Raw genomic sequence first — 16,128 nt, 5'->3', positions numbered from 1 at the left:
CGTATTTTATATATCTATTTTGCTAATAATAGACTCTTTCATAATAATTTCATTTTACGATGTAGACAATTCATTTTTTATTAAATATTGTATTAATTAAATATTAGTTATTTGAAAATTACCGTGCTTGGCACGGAAACCTAACCTAATTGAAAACAAGTCAAACCCAATTAATAACACAATTACAAATAAGAAGTAACCCTCCGTTTCAGTTTTTTTAAAAACAAAAAACCAAAAACAGGAAACAAGAAAAAGGTGTTTTCACTTTTCTGTTGTCAGTTTTCAAAATTAGCATGATTTTAATAAGTTTGACTATTTTTTTATTCATTACATTACATACTTCCTCCGTTTTTTATACATTGCACCACTTGCCTTTTAAGGAAGTATCACAAATATTGCACCATTTCTATTTTAGGAAAAGAAATACTTGTGTTCACACTACAAATATCAAATATACCGTTACTTTTCAACACTTAATTTTTTTTATGTATACAATCACATGGGCAATTTTGTATTTTTACCTTTCTCTCTCATCCTTTTTTCCACTACCAAAAATCTTGTGTCAACCTCCTATGATGTAATAAAAAAAGAACGGAGAAAGTATATCATACACTTTTAAAATACAAAAAATCAAAAAACTGAAAACCGTAACAATGCCAAACGAATCCTGAAGGCCTCAGATTTACAAACCCATTAGAATTTAGATTAGATCAAATATAAACCCTATATTGTGAAATTGATATGATGATAACAGCAACAAACAACTTAACTTAGAAGCTGCTTCAACGGGGGATACAAGAATTAGATTCAACCGAGAACGTTGAGTGCGCTTCAATGGAGAATTAGGACTCTAAGAGAGGTAGGAATTTTTTTTTGACAATTTTACCCTTACTAAATAGGGGGAAATGACCGGTTTACCCTCATATAAACGACATTGCTTAATATGAATGAATTCCTTGATTCAATCAAACACTTGCCATAATTTCAAACTATGAAATCCTTCAAACCCCACCTCACTTCGCTCTTCTTCTTCTTCCTCCTCTCTTTCTTTCTCATTTTTACCTCTGTTTCCTCCTGGAAAAAGGATGAATTTCGCAATTGCAATCAAACCCCATTTTGCAATCGAGCTCGTTCTCGAAAACCCAATTCCTGTTCTCTAATCGCTGTTGATGTCCAAATTTCTGATGGCGATCTTGTCGCTAAGTTAATCCCTAAAAACCCACCTCAGATTGATCATAATTCCACTGATTCTTCGAATCAGGAAAATGGGGTTGAAGATCTTGTCCAAAACCCCTTGATTTTGAGGTTTTCAGCTTACCAAGATGGGATTTTGAGGGTTAAAATTGATGAAGATCAAACCCTAAACCCTCCCAAGAAGCGTTTTGAAGTTCCGAGTGTGATTGAGAGTGATTTTCTGGAGAAAAAGCTCTGGTTACAGCGGTTTTCTGAGGAGAAGATTGATGGAGATTCTGGGGTTTCTTCAATTGTTGTTTATTTGGCTGATGGATATGAAGCCGTGCTTCGAAGGGACCCGTTCGAGGTCTTTGTGAGAGACAAAAATGGAGGTAACCGTGTCATTTCTATTAATTCGCACGGGTTGTTTGATTTTGAGCAATTGAGGGTGAAAAAAAATGAAGGGGATAATTGGGAAGAGAATTTTAGGAGTCATACTGATACAAGACCTTATGGTCCTCAATCTATTAGTTTTGATGTTTCATTTTATGATGCTGATTTTGTTTATGGTATTCCTGAACATGCTACTAGTCTTGCACTTAAACCTACTAGAGGCCCTGGTATTGAATTTTCTGAACCTTATAGGCTTTTCAATTTGGATGTGTTTGAGTATCTTCATGAGTCGCCTTTCGGGTTGTATGGATCGATACCGTTCATGCTTGCTCATGGTAAGGCCCGGGGAACTTCTGGGTTCTTTTGGTTGAATGCTGCTGAAATGCAGATTGATGTTCTTGGGGACGGTTGGGATGCTGGGGAATCCAGGCTTTCGTTGCCCTCGGAGCAGAAGAGGATTGATACATTGTGGATGAGTGAGGCTGGTATTATTGATGCATTTTTCTTTGTGGGTCCTGGGCCAAAGGATGTAGTTAGGCAGTATGTATCTGTTACTGGGATGCCTGCAATGCCGCAGCATTTTGCTACGGCTTATCACCAATGTAGGTGGAACTATAGGGACGAGGAGGATGTTTATCATGTTGACTCGAAGTTTGATGAGTATGATATTCCGTATGATGTTTTGTGGCTTGATATTGAACATACTGATGGAAAGAAGTACTTTACGTGGGATAGGATGCTTTTCCCAAATCCAGAAGAGATGCAGAACAAGTTGGCTGGCAAGGGGAGGCGTATGGTTACTATTGTTGACCCACACATAAAGCGGGACGAATCCTACCATATTCACAAAGAAGCCTCAGAGAAAGGGCATTATGTTAAGGATGCAACTGGTAAGGATTATGATGGGTGGTGCTGGCCTGGTTCCTCCTCATACCTGGATATGTTGAGTCCTGAGGTTAGGGAATGGTGGGCGGAAAAATTCTCCTACAAGAACTATGTTGGATCTACACCCTCATTATATATTTGGAATGACATGAATGAGCCATCTGTGTTCAATGGACCTGAGGTATCTTTTTGTTTAATTCATCCTCTTACAATCATATACTTTTTCACTTCTTTAACGTGTCGTGTTATTAAGTTTTTTATGCGTGTTATTTGAATCTTGTAGAGGTTTATTTATGATGTTGAGGGGAAATATGAGGATGGGATTGAGGATAGAAATATAGTATATTGTGTGTTTAGATTCCCATGTTTGTTTGATGAGATGGAAATGTGCTGAGAACGGGAATTTAGAAATAAAAGTCATGATACTCAACAAATCTTCACTGAATACCATAGGCCATAGCATATGAAATAATGACTCATCATAGAATGATAAGTTTAAGGGAGGGTTTTTATTCTTATACTTTTGAAAAGAAGTAAGGAGGGAGGGTAATAGTATTAGATTATTAATGAAGGGACATGTTGGTAAACCAGCTAAATGCTTCGAAGCTATTTTATGATGAGTCAAAGGAATTAAAATTGTTTTAGTGATTTCCATTTGAGGGATTCTTATGTCTATTTTTTAATTCAATGATAAAGTTTTCCCCTTTAACAAATGTTTGTGTTTTTTTAAACCAAAATTGAAACCCTTGTTGTGGTGGAAGTGTGGAACATGACTATGCTAGATTAGGTCAGTTTTTTTTAACCCAACTGACCTTTTAACCTGTGTGTGGGTTTTCAGAAGTAGAATCAAGGAAAACAAAAATATGTTTTTCTTAAAAAATAAAGATAAATCATATACTACCCCCAATATTTCTGTTTGTCCATATGGAATATTTTGCATGAAGAGAAAGAAGCTTTGACTATGATTATTCAGCGATACATGATAGAAGATAAAACAGTGGGATTTTATTAGATTGTTTTAGATGTTTAGTTTCACAAAATTAATTTATAATTTTAATTACATCTAATTATGTTTCTCAAAGATAGGCATTGAAAACTTGCAAAAAGCCAAGTGGGACAAAATTAAGGAATGGTGGGAGTACTTTTCTTATGAGAATATGAAGAGTTCGGGAGAGGAAGGGGTGAATGTTGATGTATGCTTGTAAAAGATTTTAAGCTATGGGGAATCTTAAAGAAACTTTATTAAATACACTTGCTTTGTGGACAAACAGTACATATATACCTGTATTTTTATTTTTTTAGAAAGGAATTATAAAAGGAAAGGAATAGTATACACTTGGCGGCTTGGCGCTATTGGTTTGAGTTGTTAGTTATTGGTTATATAGTTATATGTAGATTAGATTACTGGTATTTTGGTAGATATTCCTCTCACTGCCTCTTCCTATTTAAACCTTCTTGCAATCACATTTTCATGCTACAATTTGCTGCTTGCATCCTTCTTTTTTTTTTTTTTTTTTTTTTTTTTTTTTTTTTTTTTTTTTTTTTTTTTTTTTGAGTTGAAGTTCTATGTGGATCTTGTCATTGTAATTGTAATTATTATCTTGAATTAGGATATGGCCTTTACTTGTTTGATTTCGGCCTTAAATTTACATTCTTGAAAAATTCTTCTTTATTTCTTCTTTGAACAAGAACTCGTACTATTATGGCTTTAAATGAATAATTAATGTTGTTCGTAGAATATGTGACATTATATTTGGATTTGTTTTTCTCCCTCTGGGTATTCCTTTGAGGCAGCATGATGCCATGATATGGTCCCATGTCTGATCTTTCATAATAGTTCGGTTGTGGATTTTAATTTTTCATTTTATTTGATGATGAAACAACCAGGTTACAATGCCTAGAGATGCACTGCATGTTGGAGGTGTTGAACACAGGGAGCTACATAATGCATATGGCTATTATTTCCACATGGGCACAGCTGGTGGACTTGTGAAGCGAGGTGAGGGTAAGGATAGACCCTTTGTATTGTCAAGAGCATTCTTTGCTGGCAGTCAAAGATACGGAGCTGTTTGGACTGGAGATAATACAGCTGAATGGGAGCAGCTAAGGGTTTCAGTTCCGATGGTTTTGGCCATGGGACTGACAGGAATAACTTTTTCTGGTAATCTAGGCTCCTTTCATCTCAAAAGACACATTTTAATCATATACAGTTTCTCTCAGTCAAAACTCTTTTTTTATAGGTGCTGATATTGGTGGGTTCTTTGGTAACCCTGAACCTGAGTTGCTGGTGCGCTGGTATCAATTGGGTGCTTATTATCCTTTCTTCCGTGGGCATGCCCATCATGACACAAAAAGAAGGGAACCGTGGTTGTTTGGGTAAATATTTTTCTGTTGGGCCCTCAAAGTGTTGTCCCATACTTCATGTTTCATATATAGAGCCCACTATTGTTCAACATGCGATTGTATCATTCTGTCTGGATTACTTTGTAGTAATACGTCTACATGCCTAAATTGATCACTTTGTTTGTTTGTTTGTTTGTTTGTTTGTTTGTTGATAAGACCGTATTAAAAAATGATTCTTAGGTTCTATCTTCTACAATATTTCTTTTCTTGTCACATAAAAGTTTGTATAAAATCAGAAAAGTTCAGAGAATATTAAATTTTCAACCTGATAATTGTTGGTTATTTTTAACATGATTATTGTTCAAAAACATATCATTAAATCACATCATCTTGTTGGTTCTTGGTTGCTGTTGTTGTAATCGTTTGTTGCTGTCTTCTTCATTCTCCATCTTGATTATTTGATAAATTTTGGTTTCATTCTAAATTATCTTTATTCTTAGGGCGTTCACAGTAAAGGAGAATTAATCTTATTGAAAATTTCATAAACTTGTGTCCTTTGAAACTATTATTAATCGCCTGAATTAGTTAGGATATTATATTTTTGATTTGTTAAATCTTTTCACTTAATTTTTTCGTGTTAATGTCATGTTTGTCTGTTTATAATAATTTGGACTTTGGTATACTTACTGTCTTTCAGACTCTCCATTTATGAGTTGATGAAGTGATCATATTGTGTTCTTTGATATTTCTATCTGCCAAAGGTCATTACTTTCTTATAAAGTTATGATGCATCAATAGCCTAGGCGGCAGGGTTTTTTAATTTTAACTTTTTTTTTTTTTTTTTTTAAATTTTTTTTTTTTTTTTTTATATTATGTGGGTTGTTTGTGAGAGGTGGCTTTGGCTGCCTCTGGCAAGATGTACTTTCACTAGAAAATGGTGGTAGTAGACAGTAATAGCTAGTAGTGATCCGTTAGTGTTGGGGTTGTGGATGGTGTTGTAGCCATAATTGTCAAGAGAGTGTGGGAATATAACTGATTTTACTCATATCCATCCTGTAATGTTTATCAGTCTGATAACACTGTTTATTTAGGGTGAACTAGCAAATGGTTGTTGCATGTTTAAATACACATTCATAATGGAGTAAGGAATCTAGAAGATGCACTGGTTAGGAAGAGTGAAATTCTGGTGTTTATCAAGGGATTCAAGATTCCAATTCTAAACCATCAGGGTTGGAGGGGAAAATCAATCTGAAGATTTTACTGGAGTGTAAATTCTTAATACAAGTATTCTGTTGTTTCGTTTCTCATTCTAACTTTGTTCCATTAATATTGCAAACATCTAGACTTTTACAAACACCCCTTTGACCATCCATTGTGATTATACTACTTTCAAAATCTCAGCTTTTTATAATTTATTCTTATGTAATAAATAACATTAATGGTTAAATTGGTGCCTTAGAAAGCATGAAGCTCTACATTTGTATGATAGAGGAAGTATATGAGGAGAGCACATGATTGTTGCTGGCTTAAGTTGTAACACGTATATCCTCTGAATGCTTAAGTATTAAGGATTTTTTTCCTTTAATATGAAGGATGTACATGCTTATACTATTTATAGTCTGCTATGGAACTTGGAATAGGACTAACAATACCTTGCTCTTATTATTCCTGTTTATTGAGTACTCAAGAGGAATTTTGAACATTCTATTCGTTAAAATTGTCTGGTAACTTATTGTTGCTTCTTTAAAGTCTCTCTGAGCAAGCCCTTGAAAATTTTCTCTTTATTGCAGAGAGCGTAACACAGAGCGCATGAGGGATGCAATTCGCATTCGTTATATGTTGCTCCCATATTTTTACACATTATTTAGAGAGTCAAACACAACAGGTGCTCCAGTTATGCGTCCTCTGTGGATGGAATTCCCTTCTGATGAAGCTACCTTCAACAATGATGAGGCCTTTATGGTTGGCAACAGTATTTTGGTGCAAGGAGTGTACTCTGAGGTTTGTTTTTGTTACTTCACTATAGTGATCTTCTGTTTTTATTCTTTATCTCCTTTTATGTTTTTGTCTTGTGATTAGTATCATAATGCCTCTTTATGTTATCTAACCAGCAAGCTAAGCATGAATCAGTGTATCTTCCTGGAGATCAATACTGGTATGATATGAGAACAGGAGCCGCGTACATGGGAGGTGTGATCCATAAATTGGAAGTGTCTGATGATGGTGTTCCAGCTTTCCAAAGAGCAGGTACCATCATCCCCAGGAAGGACCGTTATCGCCGAAGTTCCACGCAGATGGTGAATGATCCATATACATTGGTATGCATCTTGTGCCTAACTTGAATTTCATTCTGAAGTTTTAGGTCTGCTTGTTGGCATCATAGAAGTACCTATCCTTATTTATTCTCTTTTGACATCACTTTGATTATTCCTCTTTCTATTTTGGAATGCTTCAGATAATTCTTGGGTGCTTTTATTTTCTTGTCAGTTAACACATAATTCCAGTGGTTCACTACTGTGTTAATCTGCAACACAGCTGACATAGAAAGGCTTTTCTTGTGCTCCAAAATTGATGTAGCTGTTGGTGGGGGTGTGAAAAGATTTTTTAAATAATAAAATTGGACATGTAGATAATTTAATAAATTTTCATCATGTATCCTTTATTGTTTCAGCATGCAATCATATTGTTGTGCTGTTATTTTTTTTCCCTCTGATTTAGCTTTTAACCATTAACACTCTTTATGTATTTATGTGTTTGGTTGGTGTTTAACTTGGATGTCTTAGCAAAATGGCAAAAATAGATGTGGACGAGTCCATCGTGTCATGCTTGTAATTTTAAAGTCGTATGCATGATGATGCATAGTATTATCTATGTTGATAAAGAAATATAGTATAGTTGAATTTGGTTGGGTTCGTTCGACTAATTTTGGCATTTGAATATTATTGTATTAGTAATGAACATTAAAGTCTAAATGAGGGTCAAATTAACATTTTTATTTGTGGATACTGAGTTGACATTCTGCAAACTATGAATCTACGATCCTTTATTATTTTTTGCAAGCAAGAAACATACTTTTTGTGATGCATCACTTCTTTTCTCCTTACACTTAGAATAGCTAGGAGAAAACTGAGATTACAAGTTGTGTTTTTCTACTGTAACTTATAATTAGATGGTTTTGAATAAAGTCCTTAAATCTCCTGTAAAAAAATATTGGTTGCTATTTATGCTCCTTGTAATATTGTTATCTCTATTTCTGGTACTTGTTTCAGGTAATAGCTCTCAATAGTTCTCAATCAGCTGAAGGAGAACTTTATGTCGACGATGGCAAGAGTTTTGAATTTCAGCGTGGTGCTTATATTCATCGCCGGTTCATTTTTACTGACGGCAAGCTTACTTCTTTAAACTTGGTACCCTCAAGCAATGATGGAAGATTATTTTCAACAGAATGTGTAATTGAAAGGATTATACTTTTGGGGCACAAATCTCAACCAAAAAGTGCCCTCATTGAGCCTTCAAACAAGGAAGCTGAAATCGAGATGGGGCCACTTCGGGTTCAACGGTCTCAGTCGACTTCTGTTCTGACAATTCGCAAACCTAATGTCCGTATATCTGATGACTGGACTATACAAATCCTGTGAACTCTTGTGAAACTTCGTGTATGGTGAAGCACCGTCTGGGACTTCACTTTTGATGTAAGCTTGGCTCGTTGTACAAAAGTAGAGAGATTATGAGGCACCATTCTAAAGATTATACAAGTGAGCTACATCTTTTTAGGCTTGACGTGCTGAAACAGTGAAAGAGCCATACCTTTTGGAGCCACGCCGCCAATGGTATGCATAGTTTAAATCTTCTGTTCTTTACACTTGTAGGACAATTTTGTATTGCAATGGCAAAAGATAACTTATCTGAATATTTGATTCGGTATGTATTGATTAGCTTTGCCATATAAACAGTCATCCATGTCATACCTCATTTTTGAAGTTTGACACAAAATCAAAAGGATTTTACCTTATTTTTCAAGCTTGAAAAGAACTCAAGAGTTTCTAACATGGTAATACTAATACGTAAGGTTATACATAGAGCTGTCAAAAGTTAACCTGACCCGAAATACCGACTCAAACTCGATTATTAACCGACCCATTTGAATCCGAAAAAATGGTGACCCAAACCCGACCTGAAACCAACCCTAGACCTGAGTTGACCCGAGTATGTGAGACCCGAACTCGAACATGAACTGACCTGGAGATGACTCGACTCGAATGTAACCCGTAAATTATTAACCAGAACCGAATTTGACTTGAATCGAAATTGGCCCAAACCCTTTTTAACTTGTCAAAACCCGAATTTAACCCGACTTGTTACTAACCTGACCTGAATTCAACCTGACCCCGTTCCTAAGCCGACTCGAATTTAACACAACCTCTTACAAACCCGACCCGAAATCAACCCGGCTTGTTATTGACCTGAACCAAATTCAACCCGACTTGTTATTGACCCGACCCGAATTTACCATACCTATTACTAACCCGACCAAAAAATTCAACCCGATTTGTTACTAACCTGATTAGAAATCAACACGACTTGTTATTAACCCAACCGAAATTCAACCAAAATTGTTCCTGACCCGATTTCAAATCACCTTAAATGCAATTTAGACCACCTTATTATAGTTGATCAAAGCATTTTGTCTAGGGAGACCAAGTTGGTCCAGTCCAGCACAAGAAAGGAGCATCATCCTCAAATTTAAGAGTTAAATATAGTATGTATTTGTTGTATGGTCAAAGGAGATAATTATCTTCCTAAATTATAAACTATACGAGTAGTTCCTTAATATATAGCCATATATATTATAGTCAAAGGAAATAATTAGCTTAATAAAAATGATAATTTTCTTTTTATAGTTAGTTGACCCCAAATATGACCTAACTTGGAAATGACTCGATCTGATTGTAACCTACAAATTATTGACTTGAACATAATCCAACTTGACTTCGAGAATGACCTGACTTGGAAATGACCAAACCTGATTATAACCCGCAAATTATTGACTTGAACCGAACTCGACTTGAACCTGAGAATGATCCGACTTGAAAATGACCTATCCTGATTATAACCCGCAAATTATTGACTTGAATCGAAACTGACTCAAACCCAAGAATGACCCGACCTGATTCTAACCCGCAAATTATTGACTTGAACCGAACCCGATTCAAACCCGAGAATTACCCTAACCCGTTTTAACCCGAATTAAACCCGACCTATTGTTCACCCGACCCAAATGTAACCTGACTAGTTATTAACCCGACCTAAACCCAACCCAAACCCAATATGAATTATGACTAGACGTGACTAGATTCAAGCATGACCCAACCCAAACTTGACCCGCATAGGTTATGGAATTAATCCGAATTGACCCGACCCACTCTTACCGACCCAAACCCGACCTGTTTACCTGAATTGACAGCTCTACCCAAAACCTCTAAAATTTCTCAAAAAACGTGGATATTAGCCTTTAATTTTGGAATTTTTTTTTTTACTTTTTTTCACCCGAAAATAAAAATTTCCAAAATATTTACTATGGTCCATAATACCCTTCGGGAGTCCAATTGGCCGGGCTGAACCACCTAATTTGCCTTTAAACGACCAATTTATCAGTTTACATCTTGCACCGATTTCATTAACTCAAGCTTACAACGAACATTTATGACAATATATAATGATCATATATAGATCCAAACGGCATTGTATGACCACGAGATGTATCCCTTAAAAATCTCAATGCTTTTCGACATCATGTCCCGAAACATTCGAAATTTCTCAAAAAGCGTGGATATTAGCCTTCAATTATAGAATTTTTTGACTTTTTTTTCGCCCGGATATAAAAATTGCCGAAATGTTTACCTTGATCCTAAATACCCTCCGGGAGTCCAATTGGGTAGGTGGAACCATCTTATTTGCCTTTAAACGACCAATTTACCGGTTCACAACTTACACCATTTTTATTAATTCAAGCCTACCACGAACATTTATGACAACAAATAATGATCATATATGGTTCCAAACGACATTATAAGACCCCGAAATGTATTCCCTAGAATTTCAAGACTTTTCGACACAAGGGCTCGAAAACTCCAAAATTTCTCAAAAAGCGTAGATATAGCCTTCGATTTTTAAATTTTTTGACTTTTTTTTTCACCCGGAAATATAAATTGCTGAAATGTTTACCATGGTCCTTAATACCTTCCGGGAGTCTAATTGGGTGGGTGGAACAATCCAATTTGCCTTTAAACGACCAATTTACCGGTTTACAACTTGCGCCGATTTCATTAACTCAAGCCTACCACAAACATTTATGACAACATATAATGATCATATATGGTTCCAAACGGAATTATATGACCCCGAGATGTATCCCCTAAAATCTAAAAGATTTTCGACACCAGGGCCCGAAACCTTCAAAAATTCTCAAAAAGCGAATGCCTTCAATTTTGGAATTTTTTTACTTTTCTTCGCCCGAAAATAAAAATTACCGAAATGTTTACCATGGTCCCTGATATCCTTTGGGAGTCCAATTGGGTGGGTGGAACCATCCTATTTGCCTTTAAACGGCTAATTTACCGGTTTATAACTTGCACCAATTTAATTAACTCAAGCCTACTACGAACATTTATGATAATATATAATGATCATATATGGTTCCAAACGGCATTACATGACCTCGAGATGTATCCCTTAAATTCTCAAAAAATTTCGACACCGGGCCTCGAAACATTCCAAATTTTTCAAAAAGCGTGGATTTTTATTTTGGAATATTTTTACTTTTTTTCGCTCGAAAATAAAAATTGCCGAAATGTTTACCATGGTCCCTAATACCCGCCGGTAGTCAAATTGGGTGGGTGGAACCATCCAATTTGCCTTTAAACGACCAATTTACCGGTTTACAACTTGCAATTTCATTAACTCAAGCCTACCACAAACATTAATAACATCAAATAATGATCATATATGGTTCCAAACGGCATTATATCACACCGAGATATATCCCCTAGAATTTCAAGACTCAACGCCGGGCCCTAAAACCTCCAAAATTTCTAAAAAAGTGTGGATATTAAGCCTTCAATTTTGGAATTTTTTGACTTTTTTTTGCCCGGAAATAAAAATTCCCGAAATGTAAACCATGGTGCCTAATATCCTATGAGAGTCCAATTGGTTGGGTGGAACCATCCAATTTGCCTTTAAACGGCAATTTACCGATTTACAACTTGCACTGATTTCATTAATTCAAGCCTACCACGAACATTTTTGACAACATATAATGATCATAAATGGTTCCAAACTTCATTATATGACTCCGAGATGTATCCCCTAAAATCTTAAGTCTTTTCGACCTTGGGCCCTGAAACCTCCAAAAATTCTCAAAAAGTGTGGATATTAGCCTCTTAAATAGACTCATATAGCTCTTATTGACCAAATTTTAGAAAGCTTAAGGAACTCTGGATCTTAATTCAACCCAACTTCGATTGAGGAGGTTGGTGAACTTGTTACTCATGCGCTTAATTTTGGAATTTTTTGACTTTTTTTCTCCCGGAATTAAAAATTGCCCAAATTTTTACCATGGTCCCTAATATCCTTTGGGAGTCCAATTGGGTGGGTGGAACCATCCAATTTGCATTTAAACGGTCAAGTTGCCGGTTTATAACTTGCAGTTATTTCATTAACTCAAGCCTACCTCGAACATTTATGACAACATATAATGGTCATTTATGGTTTCAAACGTCATTATATGACCCCCAAGATGTATATAAGAAAATCTCACTTCTTTTCGACACCTGGCCCCGAAACCTTCGAAATTTCTCAAAAAGCGTGGATATTAGCCTTCAATTTAGGATTTTTTTCGACTTTTTTTGTCCGGAAATAAAAATTGCCGAAATTTTTACCATGGTCTCTAATACCCTTTGGGGGTTCAATTGGGTGGGTGGAACCATCCAATTTGCCTTTAAATGACCAATTAAACGGTTTACAACTTACACCAATTTCATTAACTCAAGTCTACAACGACCATTTATGACAACAAATAACGATCACATATGGTTCCAAACGACATTATATGACCCCGAGATGTATTCCCTAGAATTTCGAGACTTTTAGATACCGGGCCACGAAGACTCCAAAATTTCTCAAATAGCCTTTAATTTTTGAATTTTTTGATTTTTTTTCGCCCGTAAATAAAAATTGCCGAAAATGTTTACTATGGTCCCTAATACCCTCCGGAAGTCCAATTATGTGGGTGGAACCATCCAATTTGCCTTCAAACGGCCTATTTACAGATTTATAACTTGCACCGATTTCATTAATTCAAGCCTACCACGAACATTTATGACAACATATAATGATCATATATGGTTCCAAACGGCATTATATGACCCTGAGATGTAATCCTAAAATTTCAAGGCTTTTCGACACCGGGCCTCAAAATCTCCAAAATTTCTCAACAAGTATCGATCTTAGACTTTAATTTTGAAATTTTTTGACTATTTTTTCGCCCGAAAATTAAAATTGGCAAAATGTTTACCATGGTCCCTAATAACCTTTGGGAGGCCAATTAGATGGGTGGAACCATCCAATTTGCCTTTAAACGGCCAATTTACCGGTTTACAACTTGCACCGATTTCATTAAATCAAGCCTACCACGAACATTTATAACAAAATATAATGATCATATATGGTTTCAAATGACAATATATGACCTCGAGATGTATCCCTTGAAATTTCAAGGCTTTTCGACACCAGGCCTCGAAACCTGCAAAATTTATTAAAAAGCATGGATCTTAGCCTTCAATTTTGGAATTTTTTGACTTTTTAATAAAAATTGCCGAAATGTTTACCATGCTCCCTTATACCCTCCGGGAGTCTAATTGGTTAGGTGGAACCACCCAATTTCCCTTTTAACGGTCAATTTACCGATTTACAACTTGCACCAATTTCATTAACTCAATCCTACCACTAACATCTATGACAACATATAATGATCATATATAGTTCCAAACGGTATTATATGACCCCAGATGTATTCCCTAAATTCTAAAGACTTTGCGACATCGGGCCTCGAAACTTCCAAAATTTCTAAAAAAGCGTGGACATTAGCCTTCAATTTTGGAAATTTCCAAATTTTTTTCGCTGGAAAATAAAAATCGCAAAAATATTTACCATGTTCCCTAATACCCTTCGGGAGTCCAATTGGGTGGATAGAATCTTCCAATTTGCCTTTAAACGACTATCTACTGGTTTATAACTTGCACCGATTTCATCAACTCGAGCCTACCACGAACATTTATGACAACAAAATAGTGATCATATATGATTCCAAACGGCATTAAATGACCCTAAGACATATCCCCTAGAATTTCAAGACTTTTCGACACCGGGCCCCGAATCCTCTAAAATTTCTCAAAAAACGTGGATATTAGCCTTCAATTTTGAAATTTTTGACTTTTTTTTTCGCTCGGAAATAAAAATTGCCGAAATTTTTACCATGGTCTCTAATACCGTCCGGGAGTCCCATTGAGTGGGGGGAACCATCCAATTCGCCTTTAAACGACCAATTTACCGGTTTACAACTTGGATTGATTTCATTAACTCAAGCCTACCACAAACATTTATGACAACAAATAATGATCATATATGTTTCCAAACAGCGTTATATGACCCCGAGATGTATCTCCTAAAATTTCAAGACTTTTCGACACCGGGTCATAAAACCTACAAAATTTCATAAAAAGCGTGGATATTAGTCTTTAATTTTGGAATTTTTTGATTTTTTTTTTGCCCGGAAATAAAAATTGTCGAAATGTTTACCATGGTCACTAAAACCCTCTGGGAGTCCAATTAGGTTCCTAGAACCATCCTATTTGCCTTTAAACGACCAAATTAATTACATGTTTACAACTTGTACGGATTTCATTAACTCAAGCCTACTACGAACATTTAAAATAACATATAATGATCATATATGGTTCCAAACAACATTATATGACCTCGAGATGTATCTCCTAAAATATTAATACTTTTCTACCCTAGGCCCCGAAACCTCCAAAATTTCTCAATAAGCGTGGATATTAACTTTCAATTTTGAAATTTTTTGATTTTTTTCGCCCGGGAATAAAAATTGCCGAAATGTTTACCATGGTCCCTAATTCCCTCCGAGAGTCCAATTGGGTGGGTGGATTGAACCATTCAATTTGCCTTTAAACGACCAATTTACCGGTTTACAACTTGCACCGATTTCATTAATTTAAGCCTACCACGAACATTTATGGCAACAAATAATGATCATATATGGTTTCAAACGGCATTATATGACCCCGAGATGTATCCCATAGAATTTCAATACTTTCCGACACTGGGCCCCGAAACCTCTAAAATTTCTCAAAAAAGCGTGGATATTAGCCTTTCAATATTGGAAATTTTTGTCTTTTTTTTTCTCCCGGAATTATAAATTGCCGAAATGTTTACCATGGTCCCTTATATCCTCCGGGAGTCCAATTGAGTGTGTGGAACCATTCAATTTGCTTTTAAACAGCCAATTTACCGGTTTACAATTCGCACCGATTTACCGGTTTACAACTGTCAATTTAATTAACTTGCACCGAACCCGACGTGAACCGAAATTGACCCAAACCCGTTTTAACCCGTCAAAACCCAAATTTAACCCGACTTGTTACTAACCCGACCTGAATTCAACCCGACCCGTTCCTAACCTGACCCGAATTTAACCCAACCTGTTACAAACCCGACCCGAAATCAACCCGACTTGTTATTGACCTGACTCAAATTCAAGCCGACTTGTTAATGACCTGACTCGAATTTTACCATACATATTACTTACCCAACCCAAAAATTTAACCCGATCTGTTACTAACTTGACTCGTAATTAACACGACTTGTTATTGACCCGTCCTAAATTTAGCCCAAATTGTTCCTGACCCGATTTCAAATCACTTTAATTGCAATTTAGACCACCTTATTATTATTGATCAAAGTATTTTATCTTGGGAGACCAAGTCGGTCCAGGCTAGCAAAAGAAAGGAGCATCATCCTCAAATTTAAGAGTTAAATATAGTATATATTGTTGTATGGTCAAAGGAGATAATTATCTTCCTAAATTATATATTATAGTTCCCTAGTATATTGCATATATATTATAGTCAAAAGAAATAATTAGTTTGATAAAAATAATGATTATCTATTTATAGTTAGTTGAACCCGAATATGACCTGACTTGGAAATAACCCGACCTGACTGTAACCTGCAAATTATTATTGACTTGAACATAAC

The 16,128-nt window shown here is 35.7% G+C and overlaps 1 protein-coding gene across 1 annotated transcript; it reads left to right on the top strand.

Annotated features, from left to right (window-relative positions):
- Window positions 1-985: 985 nt before the first annotated feature.
- On the top strand, window positions 986-8,814 carry LOC145628691 (putative glucan 1,3-alpha-glucosidase). The gene is made up of 6 exons (XM_081681062.1): window positions 986-2,632; window positions 4,339-4,612; window positions 4,692-4,827; window positions 6,585-6,795; window positions 6,906-7,112; window positions 8,064-8,814. The coding sequence occupies exons 1-6, from the start codon at window positions 992-994 to the stop codon at window positions 8,430-8,432; spliced, it is 2,838 nt and encodes a 945-aa protein (XP_081537188.1). The 5' UTR covers window positions 986-991; the 3' UTR covers window positions 8,433-8,814.
- The last annotated feature ends 7,314 nt before the right edge of the window (window positions 8,815-16,128 follow it).

Source organism: Chenopodium album, chromosome 4 (assembly GCF_948465745.1).
Source record: "Chenopodium album chromosome 4, dcCheAlbu1.1, whole genome shotgun sequence".
Classification (NCBI taxonomy): Eukaryota; Viridiplantae; Streptophyta; class Magnoliopsida; order Caryophyllales; family Amaranthaceae; genus Chenopodium; species Chenopodium album.
Note: the sequence above shows the minus strand (reverse complement) of the source record. Positions and strands in the feature narration are given on the sequence as shown.